Here is a 16,402-nt window from a genome sequence, read left to right on the forward strand (position 1 = left end):
AAGCGATTAATGCATGCAAGCCCAAAATTCACCCCTTTTGCCAGCCGAAGTGCCTGTTTTTGCGCTGCTGGGATTTCCCCGAGACTCCCCTACATGGGAAACCCCACCTCCGGACTTCTGAGTTTTTGCGATGCTGCAGGGGAATCCTAGCATTGCAAAAACGAGCACTTCGCTGGCAACGGAAGTCTGGAGGTGGGGTTTCCCAGCGAAGGGACCATCAGTGAAATCGCAGCATCGCAAAAACACCAAAGTCCTCGAAACCCCACCTCCAGACCTCTGTATTTTTGCAGTGCTGTGATTTCACCGAGGCTCCCCTCGCTGGGAAACCCCACCTCCAGATTTCCGCTGCCAGCAAAGCGCCCAGTTTTGCGCTGCTGGTAGTCCCCTGCAGTATAACAAAAACATGGAAGTCCAGAGGTGGGGTTTCCCATGGAGGGGAGGCTCAGGGGAATCCCAGCAGCACAAAAACGGGTGCTTCGCTGGCAATGGAAGTCTGGAGGTGGGGTTTCCCATTGGCGGTGGGTTTGTAAGAAGAGGCAAAAAAAATCTTAAATCCTGGGTTTGTATCTCATAAAGTTTGCATGACAAGGCGTTTGTAAGACGAGGTATCACTGTACGCCGTATTACTTTTGTATGACTCTGGTGACGCAATAATAAAATTTAATGCATTTTGCATTTTCTATTAATAGCCTGGTTTGCATGTGTCTTGTCAACTGATTTCAAAAAGCAGTGCATATCTTTGAAAAACTGCAGCAAAACCTAGAATTTCCTACTGTACCTTCTGCAAAATGAAGTGGTAGCATCTGAGCAAGATTAATGTTGTGTCTTCATAAAGATATGCATTTGCAAAAATGATTATAATTTAGATTTCAGTGCAGTACATTTTAAAGCAGCACACAAAAAGCATGTTATTCAAAACTTGCACTTTTCTAAATTTTGCAACAAAGGGTTTTGACAAATTTGTAAGTAGCTAAAGGAAAGATCTGCACAAAGATGTAGATATTTATAAAAAGAAAGAATAAAATACACTAGGATAATGTACGCAGCAGGGTAATATGACAAAAGAAGGATGTATATGTTTGCAGAAATGTGCACCAACATTCATGCAATTTTAATGCAGAGTTCTTGAGTTTGGTCAAGCAACTGCAATACAGGATGAACCAGGTGCCAATCATCTAATATGAATGTCTTCCTTTTTCTTTTTTGTCCATTTCCTTTGCCAGATTCTAATCCCTTCCAGGAAGATATTTCTCTGCAAGTGCCCAACAATACAGTTGAGGTCAAATCACGAATTTCGTCCACATCATCTGCCTCTACAGACCTGAATAGCCTGGACACCAGCGAAGAAGGAGCTGAGACTCCTGTGGTGCAGTCAGATGAGGAAGAATTGGAGCAAGATGAGTCTGAAGAACAGGAGATCAAGAGTTAGCGAGGTTTTGCACCCATCGTGCTATAACAGACCCTGCCAGCATGAGATTATGAACATGACTGGATTGCTCTGATTCCCACTGTGTAAAACCCACAGAAACTCCCTGTCCAATTGTTGTTCTTGGGGAGGATTCAAGATAATCTTTCCTCCTGCAGGATGGTCAATGCATGGATAAGGCAACAGAAGAGGGAGAATAGGGTGAGGCATGGGTGCTACAGAATTAAAATAGAATTTAACCCTCCATCTTTTTATGCATATAGTAACGCTTCCCTCACACGAGGACTCAGTTTGCTACAAGGCCAGAAAGATTTAAAACAAGGCCTTTGTGCAAACTGACAGGCTCCCTAATCGTAACACATGAATGCAGCATGCCTTTAATTGTAACATAATAGAAAATTACATTCCTTTCAAACAAGCGGCTGGGATGAGGAGGACGTGTGGTTACTGGGGAAAGAACAATGAGGCTACCTGGATAGGAAAGATGGGGAAGGAATGGCTGAAAGGTGGTGGGACTAAGATAATTTGAAACATTCTTGGAATGAATCAGATTTTTATTTTTATTTTTTTCATTTCTCTGATTTTACATCCTTATATTGCAAATGAACGGCATGTACCACAAAACACAGGAAGAGCTCTCGAGGGAGGGAAATGAATCTTATGGAAAAGCTACAAAGTCAGAACAATCGTTAGAAAAACTTCCTTTAATTAAACCTCCATACCGAATACCTCAGTAGCAAAGTGAACTTTAATTGCTCTCCTGTAAGTTCTAAGACAGCCCAATTATTTCTACGGTGAAAACATCTTCTCCTTTTCTCCCAATCATTTTTAGTTTGTTTGATGACTTTTCCCAAGGTAGAAGAACATTTTGCAGATTTCTCATGGCTGTGGGGCTGGGTCTTTATATTTACCTCAGTTATGAAGTGCTTGAGAGGTACTTCATTTGCGCTATACCTTTCATTCCACAGTTGTATCTCCCACTCTCTGGCATCCCAGCCTTCAATTATACAGTATTCCCTCGATTTTCACAGCTCCGAACTTCGCGAATAGCCTATACCACGGTTTTTCAAAAAATATTAATTAAAAAAATACTTCGCAGGGGTTTTTTTATACCAGTTTTTCCCACCCAATGACATCATACATCATCGCCAAACTAATAATTTTTGCAAATAAATAACAAAAAAATAATTATTGTTAATAAATAATTATGTTTATAAATATCAGGGTCACTAGGTATCTTATTCAATGGTGAGTACCAGTAATAATGGTGAGTAAATGGTTGTTAAGGGTTTGGGAAATGGTAATTTAGGGGTTTAAAGTGTTAAGGGATGGTTTGTGATACTGTTCATAGCAAAAAATAGTGTATTTATTTCCGCATCTCTACTTCACGGAAATTCAACTTTCCCGGGCGGTCTCGGAACGCATCCCCCATGAAAATCAAGGGAACACTGTATTGGTGAAAGTCAAATCAGACAAAGACTGCTAAAGAAAACTCCTTCCATAAAGCTTTTTGAGATTAGGAAGAGGTGCTGTGGAATGATGCCGAAATAGATAATAGGGTACAAAAAGTACTACTGACTGCCTCGTTATGAAGTTAATTACACTGATAGACTATTTGTAGCTCAAGCCTGAACTGTAAAGTCTCTCATGCTCTCAGAGCTTGGTAGTTTTCTTGTAGATGTTTCATTACCAAACTAGGTAACTTCATCAGTGCTAAAATATTTACATTAAAAATGACTCCAAAATAAATCCTTGGCATGAAGCAGATAGTATGAGGCAGAGAAAGAGAAGACTCTTTCTTCAGGAGAAGGAAGCTTTGTTGAAATTGGAGGATAGATTTTGCCACTTAAACTTGGCTTTCCTTTTAATATATTATTACTACAAAGAACCTGTCCCCTTCATTTTACATATATAATTTTTATTAGCACTTTGCAATTTATTAAAAGATATATATAATAATAAAATGAAAGACCAACAAAAAAAAGAAAATATTAAAATGTGAAAGATTGTACAGATAGAAAAAAAGAAATATATATAAAGACGCAACTTCCAGTCTCCTTTACAGCAATTACAAATGTATTGTCTGTTTCCTCTTTAAAATTATCTTACATGATTTGTTTCTCATATTTTTATTTATTTTTATAAATAATCAACACTTTTTAATCAACAAATCCAAAAATCATTTTCCCATTTCAGCATAAAGTCTCAGTTCCAGTCTTTTATTAAAATAATACTTGTTTTATCCCCGATCAAACAGCTTTGTTTTGTCATTACCACCAATTCTGCCATCTTCACAATCCATTTCTCCATTATAGGTATAGCAGTATTTTTCCAACTATATTGGGGAATATAATAGTTTAGCTGCAATTATCATATGCAAAATCTATAAAACTTGTCTAATTTGTTATCTCGTTTCATTTCAATATTAGGCTTTAAAATTCAAGTCTGCCATACATGGCAAAATGACTCTTCATATTTTTCACATTTCCATTATACAGGAACATGTGTCCCTTTACCTGTTGCTGAAGCACTGTTTTGTAGCTAATTAGCACTGAAATTTCATTTCGGCAAATTGGGAGGCGAAGAGTTTGCCTGTCGCTGATATGTAATGACCGCATGTGAAGGATGCATGAGATGAGTCTCAGAAAGCTCCTGGTAAAATCTCACCACCAGTATGAACCAGAAAGTTAGCTGTAGCATCATTTCATCTATTTTCCAAAATCTCCCTTACTTACTGTGGGAACAATAATAATGAAAATACACTGGTTGCAGTATCAACTTCTATTGTTTCAAAAATTGTACAGTCAATTGTTTGCATATGTATTTTTTTTTAATGTAATTGTTTTGATCCAGTATAGGTTTTAGAAATGCCCCACCTCATAGGGACGTTTGGGGGGGGGGGGAATCCAAGAAGGTATATATCTGTAAAGTGCTTTGAACATTAAATGCTAAATAATTTCATTATCATTTTTTAATTTTAGCTATTAGGGTCAACTCAAAATCCTGGATATGTTTAGTAGACAAGTTAGTAGTTTGGAGAAGGATGATGTTCTTCAAAAAAACCCGTTGCTGAAGATCATAACAATATGCTAGATTAGGTTAATGTGGATAATTTGTGGTTAATCATGCCATGGGAACCAGCAGTGGGTTGATCCTGATTCAGACCAGTTCTTAGAACCAAAAGCGCCAATGGCAGAAGACTCCGCCCACCCACCCGGGATGCTTCTGCACATGCGCGAACTGCTGGTAAAATTATTTACAACCCTCCACTGATGGTGACCAAGCAACTATCTTAGTAAGTTAGGTGGATCAGGCCATGCTTCATCCCTTTATTCAAAGGGAATTCAGGCAGCAGGATAGATGAGAACTTGTGACTCCATTGTCAATGGGGAAAGTTTGTAGGGTTTTCCTCAACTTTACTGTAGGATTGAAGATAAAGATAATCTTCAAATTATGTCCATAATTGAGCCCAGAATTAGGTTGATAAATCTTTGCAATCATTAAGCAGAACACCATATGACAATACCTGACTTTAAAACATTGTTTTGCAGGCATTACAGGAACACAATGGTTGTTAAGTGAATGGTGTAGCCATTAAACAAATCCATTATACCTATGGATGCTGTTTGCTGAAAAACTGCCAGAAACCAGCAAAAACACCAAAAATTGCAGTCATGTAACCACAGGATGTGCAAACAGCCACAAAGGTGAACCAGTTGCTAAGGACACAAAACAAGAAGTTGTAGGGACAGCTACTACAACTTCAAAATTGATTGGCAAGTACCTTTTGTGTGGGGTTCCATTGCAACTTGGAACAATCACTTAAGCAAAGGGTCATAATGCACCATGCCTGAAAAATGTTACAAGTTCATTGTCAACATCTTACATGCTGAAACATTTAAGAGTAAACTAGCAGTAGATTTAGTAGCAAAACTAAATCTGTGAATACGGTAGCATTCATCTGAATGGGAACTTTTGTAGTTTGGGGCACATTGTTGAATTCCAATTTCCATTATCCCCAGCCAGCATAGAGAATGAACAACAGCCGTATGAGTCTCTGTGGGGGAAAGAGGTTTAAGAAAGCATCAAGGGTGAGAGCCCCCAAATGTTATGTGCGCAAAAAAGACGAGGCTTCAAATCTTATGGTTGTGGCTGCCATCTCGACTACTTTTAATCCCCTTGTATGAATGCCCTGAACAATAATGATAGTTATTGTATTCAGGGGTGAAATGCTGTCAGTTTCCTTGTGCCTGTCAGTCGTTATAGAGCCAGTCACAAAGGGAGCACGAGGCTCCACCCAAAGAGTCCTGTGCATGTGCATAGGGTAAAAGAACCCTAATGGTAGCATCCGGGTGGCGTTGCCCTTCGCGACCCGCTCGCCGACGACTGACAGGCATGAGGGAACCGGAAGCATTTCACGTCTAGTCGATGAAGATTTGGCAGCCGCACAGGACAGAACGATTATGGAATGTTTCAATATTCCTGATACTTAATTCATCTGTTTGGTTTTTTTAATTTGTTGACAACTTCACTGTGTTGAAATTGCTGCCTTTGTGGATAGAGTCCTGCCTGTAGCTCTTAGTCAATTGGTTGGATTAATCCATTAAAACATGATGACTGACTAAAAAAAAAATGTCTCCAAGTTAAATCTCTGCTAAATCGAGTGATAATTGAGAAGTAACAATTGGGTCAATTTATAGCTGGAAGTGTTACAGGATCAAAAGCAATCTGATTTGGTGGTATTTACATGATTTGATGTTTAGTGATACCTCTACTTAAGAATGCCTCTACTTAAGAACTTTTCTAGATAAGAACTGGGTGTTAAATACTTTTTTGCCTCTTCTTAAGAACCATTTTCTACTTAAGAACCTGAACCTGAAAAAATTTCCCAGGAAATTTGAGAGCGGCACGAAGGCCCGGCCAGTTTCCTGCCATTCCCCCTTTAGTCCTGGCCATCTCGGGCTTTTCTGAGCTGCCAGAGGAGCCTTCAGTGGCGCTTAAGGAAGCTTTGGCAGTCCATAGCAAACAAAGCATTTTCCTTTCTCTGGGCGCTTGGAAGGGGAATAAATCTCTGCCAGCGCCCAGAGGAAAGAAATGCTACCTTCGTTCTGAGCAGTAACTGTCCGCCTCCTCTTCTTCTTCTTCCTCCTCCTCCAGCCCAAATTCTGAGCTTTTATTTCTTTCCTAATGGGTTTGCAGGCATTATTTGCTTTTACATTGATTCCTATGGGAAAAATTGCTTCTACTTACAAACTTTTCTACTTAAGAACCTGGTCACGGAACGAGTTAAGTTCTTAAGTAGAGGTACCACTGTGTATGGCATCAAGTGGAGAATACTTGAGTTTTAAAGACAGTAACATATTGATCAGGTGGGGGTTGCACTTACCACCGCTACAAGTGCGCTCTCCAGGACTGTCGTGGGGGTGCGGGTATCCAGTGGATGTGTGTGTGCCTGTCGGTGCAAGATTTGGCTTCTGCACATGCGTAGCAAGCAAAATCTTGTGCAAGGATGTTCATGTGCATGAGATTTTGCTGATTTTCTGTTATTTCTTTGCTTCCGCGCATGCGCAGAAGCAAAAACCTGCCAAAGTTTGGCAAAATCTTGTGCCCGAGTATCCTCACATGAGATTTTGCTTGCTGCGCATGCACAGAAGCCAATTCTTATGCAGGCGCTTGCAGCCGCGCGCACTAGGAGCACAGAGATGCAGACACATCTCAATTTCCGCTACCGGAACCCCGATCCCAGCCATACCGGGTGCAACCCGCTACTGATATTCATCCATAAGAGAGCACTGGAAATAGGGGTGGGGAAAGACATAAACATGCAGAGTGCAGTTCTGTAACAAAATGCATACAACTCTGTGGACAGCCTATAAAACTGTCTTATTAGTTCTCAGGTTTGTGACCAGTAGTAATGTTAGTTTACAGACTGGTAACCGAGGCTAAAGATTAAAATTTTGTAAGGCAGATTTAAAACTGTTTTAACGCTGAAGTCTATGGCAAGCACTGCAGTTTTGCTCTTCCAAAGATAAATCACAAAATAATTTGAAGGCTGGAGTCAGGGGCAAGGGGAAACCAACCTTGACTATTTCACAGAATCAATTGGTTCAAGTTAATAGGGTATATAATTTTAAAACAATTGTTTTCAGATCCACGTGGAAGGGTGTATGTGTGTGGAGGAGTCAGGTTGCCACACTGCATACTAGAGAAGTGTTATACTTGCTTCAGTTCTCAAGCATTTACTCCAAATAATGTTTAAAGTGTGCACAGTGCTACTAGGGAAAGGGGCCCCTCTTATTATCAGTGGCAATTTGTAAGGGCATTAATGTAATTAATTAATGTAATGGCATTTCCCCCCAATAATAATCTGCCTTCTGGTACCTTAAATAAAAGTCGTGCCTTGCTATCTGCACTGAAAGAGAACGTGTGTTCTTTTTCTCTGTGGCATCCATTCCCATCTCTGAAAAGTCCTATCTCCCAAAATCTTTGCTTTATTCCTGTTATTTCCCTCTTCTATGGTTTATTAGGACTAGAAACCTAAGGCTGCAAAAATCCCGACAACTGCTAGATGGCAGCAAAGTGATAGAATTTCAATTCTCTGCTGCCATAGAGTGGTCATTTGGATGTTTTTAGCCTTAGGCTGGTAGCCTTAAGAACATAAGAAGAGCCATGCTGAATCAGGCCAAAGCCCATCCAGTCCAGCATTCTGTATCACACAGTGGCCCACCAATTGTCCTGAGCAGAAAGAGAAGGCAAGACCCTCCCTTTCCCCTGACCCCCAACAAAGGTACCCAAGGGAATCCTGACTGCCTCAACCAACATAGAGGCAGCACATGGACATCCGTTTCAATAACCTCCGATACACTTGGCATCCATGAATCTGTCTAATCCTGCCTTGAAGCTATCAAGGCTGACAGCTGTCATGACCTCTTCTGGAAGTGAATTCTATAAACCAACAACCCTCTGGGTGAAGAAATATTTCCATTGATTTGTCCTCACTTTCTTACCTATGAGCTTTAGGGAGTGCCCCCTAAAATAATTTTTCTCTATCCACCTTTTCTATCCCATACATGATTTTATACACTTCGATCAAGTCACCCCTTAAACGGCGTCTTTCAAGGCTGAAGAGACCAAGGCGTTGCAACCTGGTATCATAAGGGTTGTGCTCCATTTCCTTTATCATATATAGCATATACCCTATATATAGCCTTGGGTTTACACAGTGAATCTCACCTTACCATAATCTGCTCAGTGAATCCACTTTTCTGAGCCAGTATGATACACTAAACCAGTGATGGTGAATCCTTTCTTTCTCCGGTGCTGAAAGAACGTGCACCGGTATTATTGTACATGTGCAAATGCCCACACCAAAATTCAATGCCTGGGGAGGGGAAAAACAGCTTTCTGCACCACCACCATCCCCAAGGCCCTCTGGAGGCCAGAAACAGCCTGTTTCCCAACTTCTGGTGGGCCCACTAGGCTCGTGTTTCGCCCTCCCAAGGCTTCCCTGGAGCCAGGGGAGGGTAAAAATGCCTACCCTCATCCCTCTGGAATCCAAAAGCGCCCTCCCAGAGCCTCTGTGCAAGCCAAAAATCAGCTGGCTAGCACACACATGCACATTGGAGCTGGTTCGCGTGCCAGCAGATATCACTCCCCGTGCCACCTGTGGCACCAATGCTAAAGGTTTGCCATCATCATTAAACTAAACCATTAACTGATGGCATATACACTTATACTTTACCCATTAGTCCAAACTGGTGGGTGGCTAGATTTTATGGCTCACAAACCTTAGAAAACTGACATAGGAAACCACTGGCTTCGAAAGAATATTCAGGTTGCCTTTCTTCTATTCCTATATCTCTTCTTCTATTCTTTCATTGATATGTTCTATTCCTATATCTTCTTTTCTATTATTTCTTAGATATACAGTGTTCCCTCGATTTTCGCGGGTTTGAACTTCGCGAAAAGTCTATACCACGGTTTTTCAAAAATATTAATTAAAAAATACTTCGCGGGTTTTTCTCCTTTACCACGGTTTTTCCCACCTGATGATGTCATATGTCAGCGCCAAACTTTCGTCTGCCTTTAATAAATATTTTTTTAATAAACTTTAATAAATAAACATGGTGAGTAATAATCTGAATGGTTGCTAAGGGGTTTAAAGTGTTAAGGGAAGGCTTGTGATACTGTTCATAGCCAAAAATAGTGTATTTACTTCCGCATCTCTACTTCGCGGAAATTCGACTTTTGCAGGCGGTCTCAGAACGCATCCCCCGCGAAAATCGAGGGAACACTGTATTTTACTATGAGTATCTCCTCTATAAACTTCATCAAGTATTTTACTATGTGTATATAGATATATACCCACTAAAACCCTCATTGTGTATTGGACAAAATAAATAAACAAACAAACAAACTGCAAGTTGGCTTAAACCAGAACGGTGATACTTCGTATAAAGGAGAATATAAAGCTCTCCTTGAAAGAATAGAATAAGCTCAAGAGGAAAACAAAGTGCAATGTATAAATAACCTTGGGCTGGCTCCATTCCTGGGGCCCTCTGGAGTTGCTTGGCATCTGTACTGAGTCAACACATCAGACAGCCCTTTATGGCCCTGGTTGCGGCTTTTAGCAGTAAAACTTCCGTCCAGGTGCAAATGACTCATAGAATTTCTCTCCCGCACTCGCTCTTGCAAGTGCAGCGCTCTAGTCATTGTTTTTTTGAGAGAAAGGTTGAATAGAAAGGGAGGGACTGAAAGGGGGAAGACTTTGGAAGGATAAGGTGGGTGGTGAGTAAGTCCAGAAAAAAGAGATCTGGCAGCCACAAAACTCCCCGCTTCCCTGTAAAGGAAAAACCAGTGAAATAATGCAAGTGTTTTGAAAGGTCAACAGCTGAACTGCAGTCAGAAAATAATTCTTAATAGCTTTGCAGAGAAAAATGTCCTTAACATTAATCATATCTGAACATCTAGTCTAAAGCTTTTCACGGAAAAGCAATGAAAACTGTGGGAGGGGAATTTGAGCAAAATACATTAAAGTACAAAAGATAATGTACAATTTGTGACAATTCCATTAAGTAACTGGCCAGCTTGGTTAAAGGCCAGCTAAGGCTTAACATTGTTAGGTGCCAGATGCAGGGAGATTGAATCTCCTTCTTGAACAGATATGTGAAGATCCTTAATAGCAATAGCACTTAGACTTGTATACCGCTTCACAGTGCTTTTGCAACCCTCTCTAAGCGGTTTACAGAGTCAGCATATTGCTCCCAACTATGTGAGTCCACATTTTACCAACCTTTCGAAGGCTGGGTCAACCTTCAGCCAGTGAGGATTGAACCCCCTGGCACTCAGCAGAATTAACTTGCAATACTGCATACTAATCGCTGCGTCACCTTATAAAACTAGACTTCTTCCACTTGCCTCTGTATACCGTATTTTTCGGGGTATAAGATGCACCTTTTTCCTCTCTAAAAGAGGCCGATAATTTGAGTGTGTCTTATACTCTGAATGTAGGGTTTTTTCAGCCCTAACTAGCTGCTGACGATTTTCCCAGCTCTTACCTTGCAGGCTCTTTCATTGTTTCTCTTTGAGAAGAATGTTTTCCAAGCTCTAGGTCTTTGCAGGGTTTTTCTCATTGCTCTAAGTTCCTCCAAATAAGTTCCTTTCCAACCCTAACCAGGTGCTAACAATGTTCCTAGCTCTTATGGGCTTGCAAGCTCTTTCACTGTTACTCTCTGCAAAGAATGTTTTCCAAACCGTTTCTTTGTAGCGATTTTTTTTTCATTCTCTATTTGCTCTGAATGTTTCTTTCCATCCCTAACCAGGTGCTAACAATGTTTCCAGCTTGCAAGCTCTTTCATTGTTACTCTCTGCAAAGAATGTTTTCCAAGCCCTAAGTCTTTGCAGGGTTTTTTCTATTGCTCTATTTGCTCCCAATATTTCTTTCCAGGTGCTAATGATGTTCCCAGCTCTTACTGGCTTGTAAGCTCTTTCACTGTTACTCACTCCAAATAAAGTTTTTTTAAAGCCCTAACTAGGGGATAAAATAATGTGCTGGCTAAGGGCGGTAACCAGATGAATACCTGGTAAGCAGATTCTTTTCCTTATTTTCCTCCCATCAAACTAAGGTGCATCTTATACTCCGGTGTGTCTTATACTCCAAAATATACGGTAATCATTAATAGATTAAAATGCCTATTTTCTCTGGCAGCTAGCAGTCCTATAGGGATATGGGAGATCTACAACCATAAATATAAATAAATAAAATAAATCATACATCTTATTTCACACAGTGAGCATGGCTTGCATAATAACCATGCTATACTATATAAGGTACAACTGGCACTAGATAATTCCACCAGATGCTAACCCATAAATCATGGTGTTCAAACGACACGGTAATGTACAGGCTCATTCAGCATGCAAGGCCCCAATGAAACAATCACTTTACACTAAGCGGTCAACATGCACACTTAATAGACCCCAAATTCAGAAGAGGCCCACACCTGCCAAGAGGCCCATTGCATGAGGGGTGGAGGAATCATTTTATCTGCTGTCGTCTTGAGAAAAAAGTCTACTTCTGCCTAGCAACTGTCTAAATTGGAAGAAATGTACCACAAGTTGCCAATGACAATGTATGTCTTACTTTCTGAAGGTAGCGAGAGAAAAGAATCTGGTGAATTCCTTATTACGTGCCATGTAAATATTAAAACATTTTAAATAGTCTCAGATAATTACTCAGAAGTAAGCACACAGTTCAAAGGATTGATCTGATTCTTCCTTTCTTTCTGCAATAAATCATGTTTTATCAATTTTGCTTTCTAAAAGTGCCATGTACAAGGTCAATTGAAATTGAGAAAATGGCCAGTCCTTTATGAGGGTAAATGACATCTTTGTATTATCACTTCTTCTTTTTTTTGGGGGGGGGGGTGTGGTGTTTTTTTTTCTCCATTCAAAAACATGTTCAATATCATATACCTTCCATCTACATTATAATACAATAATTATCCATTTCCTTTTGGTATTTATCCTTCCACAAGTGCTGCCTCCTTTCTTTTACCACCTGAAAAATCAAATATAAAATTTTTCAACATCCTTGTTGAAATTTACAATGTCATTAGCTAATACATCTAATCAAGATTTTTATAATCATCAATAAATCTTACTCATCAAAGGGCCAAAGGGACAGTGCTAAATTCGATTTTCATATATCCTTATTTATTCATATACATCTCTGAATCCTTATTTCTAACTTAATTGTCCTTAACATAAAAAGAAAAAACATTAACATATAGAAGAAAAGAAAAAACAATATTACTTATATCATCCCTTCATATCTACTAGATCTTACTGAATATCCTCATAACAATAGCATTACTGGAAAGTGAAGGCCGAGCCATATTGTACTATCACTTATTACATACAACAAGATGTAGCTCAGTGGTAAAAAAAAAGTAAGGACCTGCAATTAGGCAGGAAAAAACAAATGTATGTGTTGTGGTTGGCTCTGGCCCAGCTCCTGCCCCAGGGAATGGGGAGGTGGATGCAGGGGGAAATTCACCATGTCACAGGCCGACAGAATCAGTTCAGAGTTTAGTTTCCTCGGACGAAGAAGAAGGTGGGAGTGACTCGGCAGAGGAGGGCTTGGCACACAATCTACCTTATCTTCCTTTGATTCAGATGATGACGTTTTGGACCCACGCAAGCGCAGAGTTATGCATAGAAGAGACCAAGTAAGAACATATTACAGGAAATAAGGGAGGCCACCTGTGTTTGGGTGGGGCTCCAGTAATTAGGGCTGCTGATATAAATAGCAGCATGTGGGTTTGGCTGTTGTGGAAGAATATCTGATCGGAGTTCGTCAGGAATCTTGTGTTGCTGGACTTTGTTGCTTTTTCACGCCTTTGAAACCAAAGCAGAGCAACTTGTGTGTGTGTGTGTGTGTCACTTCGTTGGAAGAAGAAGGGGTGTGAAGTTTCTTCACAGCTGCTAGCTAAGTACATAATGACTGCTTAAGGGAAATTGTATAGACTACCCGGTTGTTTTGGAAAGAGTGCTCTTTGCCATACAAAAAGAGTGCTTTGTTTATTTTGAATTTTGCGATAAAGAACATTGTTTTGAATTTTCAAACGTGTGTGTGTCTGAAATTTGTACCCTTGAATTTTCGGGAGGCTCCTATCAGAGAGCCCAGCAGAACAGCATGGATATAGAATAGGACAGTGATGGCAAACTTTTTCGGCACCGAGTGCCCAAACTAGAACACATGACAGAGGGACAAAAATCCGAAGACCAGCTGGCCGGAGCACATGCGTGTGCAGGAAACGAGAAGAGCAGCTGGTGACGGCACGTGTGCCCACAGAGAGGGCACTGATGCCATCTCTGGCATGCATGCCATAGGTTTGTCATCATGGGAATAGGAGGTACAGCTTCAACAGTAGTAACTCTGTGAAGGATCTAGGGGTCCTGGTGGATCACCATTTAAGTATAAGCAAGCCGTGTGCTGCAGCTGCCAAAAATGCCAACACAGTTCTAGGCTACATCAACAGAGGGATGGCCTCAAGATCATGGGAAGTGATAGTACAGCTTTATACTGCACTGGTGAGATCTCACCTGGCACACTGCAACCAGTTGTGGTCACCACAACACAAAAAAAGTTGCTGAGGCCCTAGAAAGAGTACAGTGAATGCTATGAATGCTGTGCATGTGTATGATTGTGACTGACTTTTTTCATAACTTTTTAATGGGGTTTTAGTTTCAGATCATGTTTTAGTTTTAGATAATGTTCGACTTCTTTTTATTGCCTCAAAATGCTCCTCTGAACAGGGATGAAAGGGAAACTTCAATAATATAACAAGATGATCCTGAAGCCCTTATAAGTACAAATCAATATTATAAAAAACATGGCTCCGAAACACAAAACATATCAGCTCCCACCATAACCCAATGTTGGCAAACTGCAATGTTCACATGACTTGTTAAACCACAATTAAGCAAGAAGGAGGTTGTGAGTTCAATCCTAGGTGGGGGCAGATCTAGAGTCTCCTGTTTGGGCAGGAAGTTGGACTAGATGTCCTGCAAGGTCGCTTCCAACTCTCTTTTATCTGTTAAATCTTTAAGCAAACCAACTTATGAAAAGTGTTCGTTTGAAAAGTGTTCAGAGACTTCAGATCATGCAGAATGCGGCCGCGAGAGCTATCGTGGGGCTTCCAAGATCTGCCCATGTTTCGCCAACACTCCGCAGCCTGCACTAGTTGCCGATCAGTTTCCGGTTACAATTCAAAGTGTTGGTAATGACCTATAAATCCCTACATGGCATAGGACCAGAATACCTCCAGGACCGCCTTCTGCCGCATGAATCCCAGTGCCCAATCAGGTACCACAGAGTTGGCCTTCTCCGGGTCCCATTGACTAAACAATGCCGTTTGGCGGGACCCAGGGGAAGAGCCTTCTCTGTGGCAGCCCCGTCCCTCTGGAATCAACTCCCCCCGGAGATTCGAATTGCCCCTACTCTTCCCGCCTTCTGCAAGATGTTGAAGACCTATCTATGTCACCAGGCATGGGGGGAATAACTATCTTGTCCCCCCAGCACCACCTTTTTTCTGACTGTAAATATATGACAATGATATGATTGTGTAGTAATGATCGTTTTTTTAATATTTATGGGTTTTTAAATTGCTTTTAACTTATATTGGATTTGTACTTTGTATATTGTATTGCTGTTGTTGTGAGCCGCCCTGAGTCTTTGGAGAGGGATGGCATACAAATCTAATAAAACTTAAACTTAAAACTTAAACTTAAACTTATGGTGTAGCACAGGGGCATCAAACTCAAGGCCCACGGGCTGAATCCAGCCCATGGGGTACTTAGATCTGGCCTGCAAGGCCACCCTGGAAACTAGATGGCAACAGATGTGAAAGGTCTATTCAAGCCTAAAAAGATTAAAAAGAGCACAATTACCTTTGCAGGATGGACCTCTGCTAAAAAAAAAGAGAGGGAGGGCTGCAGTTTAAACAGATCATGATTGCCCTCTGCTGGGGGAAAAAAATCTTCACTGTCTTAAAACCTGAAATGCTTGCTCGCAGAGGCTATGTTTAATATTACAGTACTTTAACTTCTTGAAACGATACAACTGTAGTTTAATGTCTATGAACTGTTTATGTGATGGTGAATCTTTTTTGGCTCAGGTTCCAAAGGGTGTGTGTGTGCGAGATAACGTATGCAATGCCCTCCCCCCCCATGCATGTTTATTTATTTTATTTTGTTTATTTATTTATTTATTTTGTCGAATAGATCAGTGTTTCCCAACCTTGGCAACTTGAAGATATCTGGACTTCAACTCCCAGAATTCCCCAGCCAGCATTCGCTGGCTGGGGAATTCTGGGAATTGAAGTCCAAATATCTCCAAGTTGCCAAGGTTGGGAAACACTGCAATAGATAATGAAGGTTAATGAGATTAACCATGTGGTAATATATTATTATTATTATTTATTAGATTAAATTAGATTAGATTAGAAATATATCAAAGAGAAGGAAGAAAGAAAGAAAGAAAGAAAGAAAGAGGAAGGAAGGAAGGAAGGAAGGAAGGAAGGAAGGAAGGAAGGAAGGAAGGAAGGAAGGATAGGAGTGAAGATACTGTATAAGAATAAAGTACAATACATCAATGGAGGATAGAGGAGGAGATATAGAGATATTGTATGAGAGGAAGAAAAGAAATGTGAGATATAGCAGAGATAATTGGGTAGGATATACAGTATTCTGATCTTTTTTATTTTCTTCCTGGGTTATTTTAATTCTTCAGCCTGAAAAATTGTTCTGTTTTACTGGTATGTTTTCATGTTCTTTTGCAATAGGTAAATGGCCCTAATGCACAACAATCACCTTAGTATCTTTTGGGTTCATTTCTTTTATTTTTGCCCATCCCATGTTATCTTTCATTTCCCTGAGTTGCAGATTGACCTTTTTGGATATCGCGCCCGCTTG

The 16,402-nt window shown here is 40.5% G+C and overlaps 1 protein-coding gene across 2 annotated transcripts in view; it reads left to right on the top strand.

The window, feature by feature from the left end:
- DBNDD2 (dysbindin domain containing 2) overlaps positions 1 to 6,059 on the top strand; it is a 38,835-nt gene extending 32,776 nt beyond the window's left edge. For both annotated transcript variants that reach the window (XM_070744717.1, XM_070744718.1), the window contains exon 4: positions 1,224 to 6,059. In XM_070744717.1, coding sequence (XP_070600818.1) covers positions 1,224 to 1,429 — 206 coding nt within the window. In that variant the 3' untranslated portion in view covers positions 1,430 to 6,059. The remainder of the gene's footprint in view (positions 1 to 1,223) is intronic.
- The last annotated feature ends 10,343 nt before the right edge of the window (positions 6,060 to 16,402 follow it).

This window comes from Erythrolamprus reginae, chromosome 3 (assembly GCF_031021105.1).
Source record: "Erythrolamprus reginae isolate rEryReg1 chromosome 3, rEryReg1.hap1, whole genome shotgun sequence".
Lineage (NCBI taxonomy): Eukaryota > Metazoa > Chordata > Lepidosauria > Squamata > Dipsadidae > Erythrolamprus > Erythrolamprus reginae.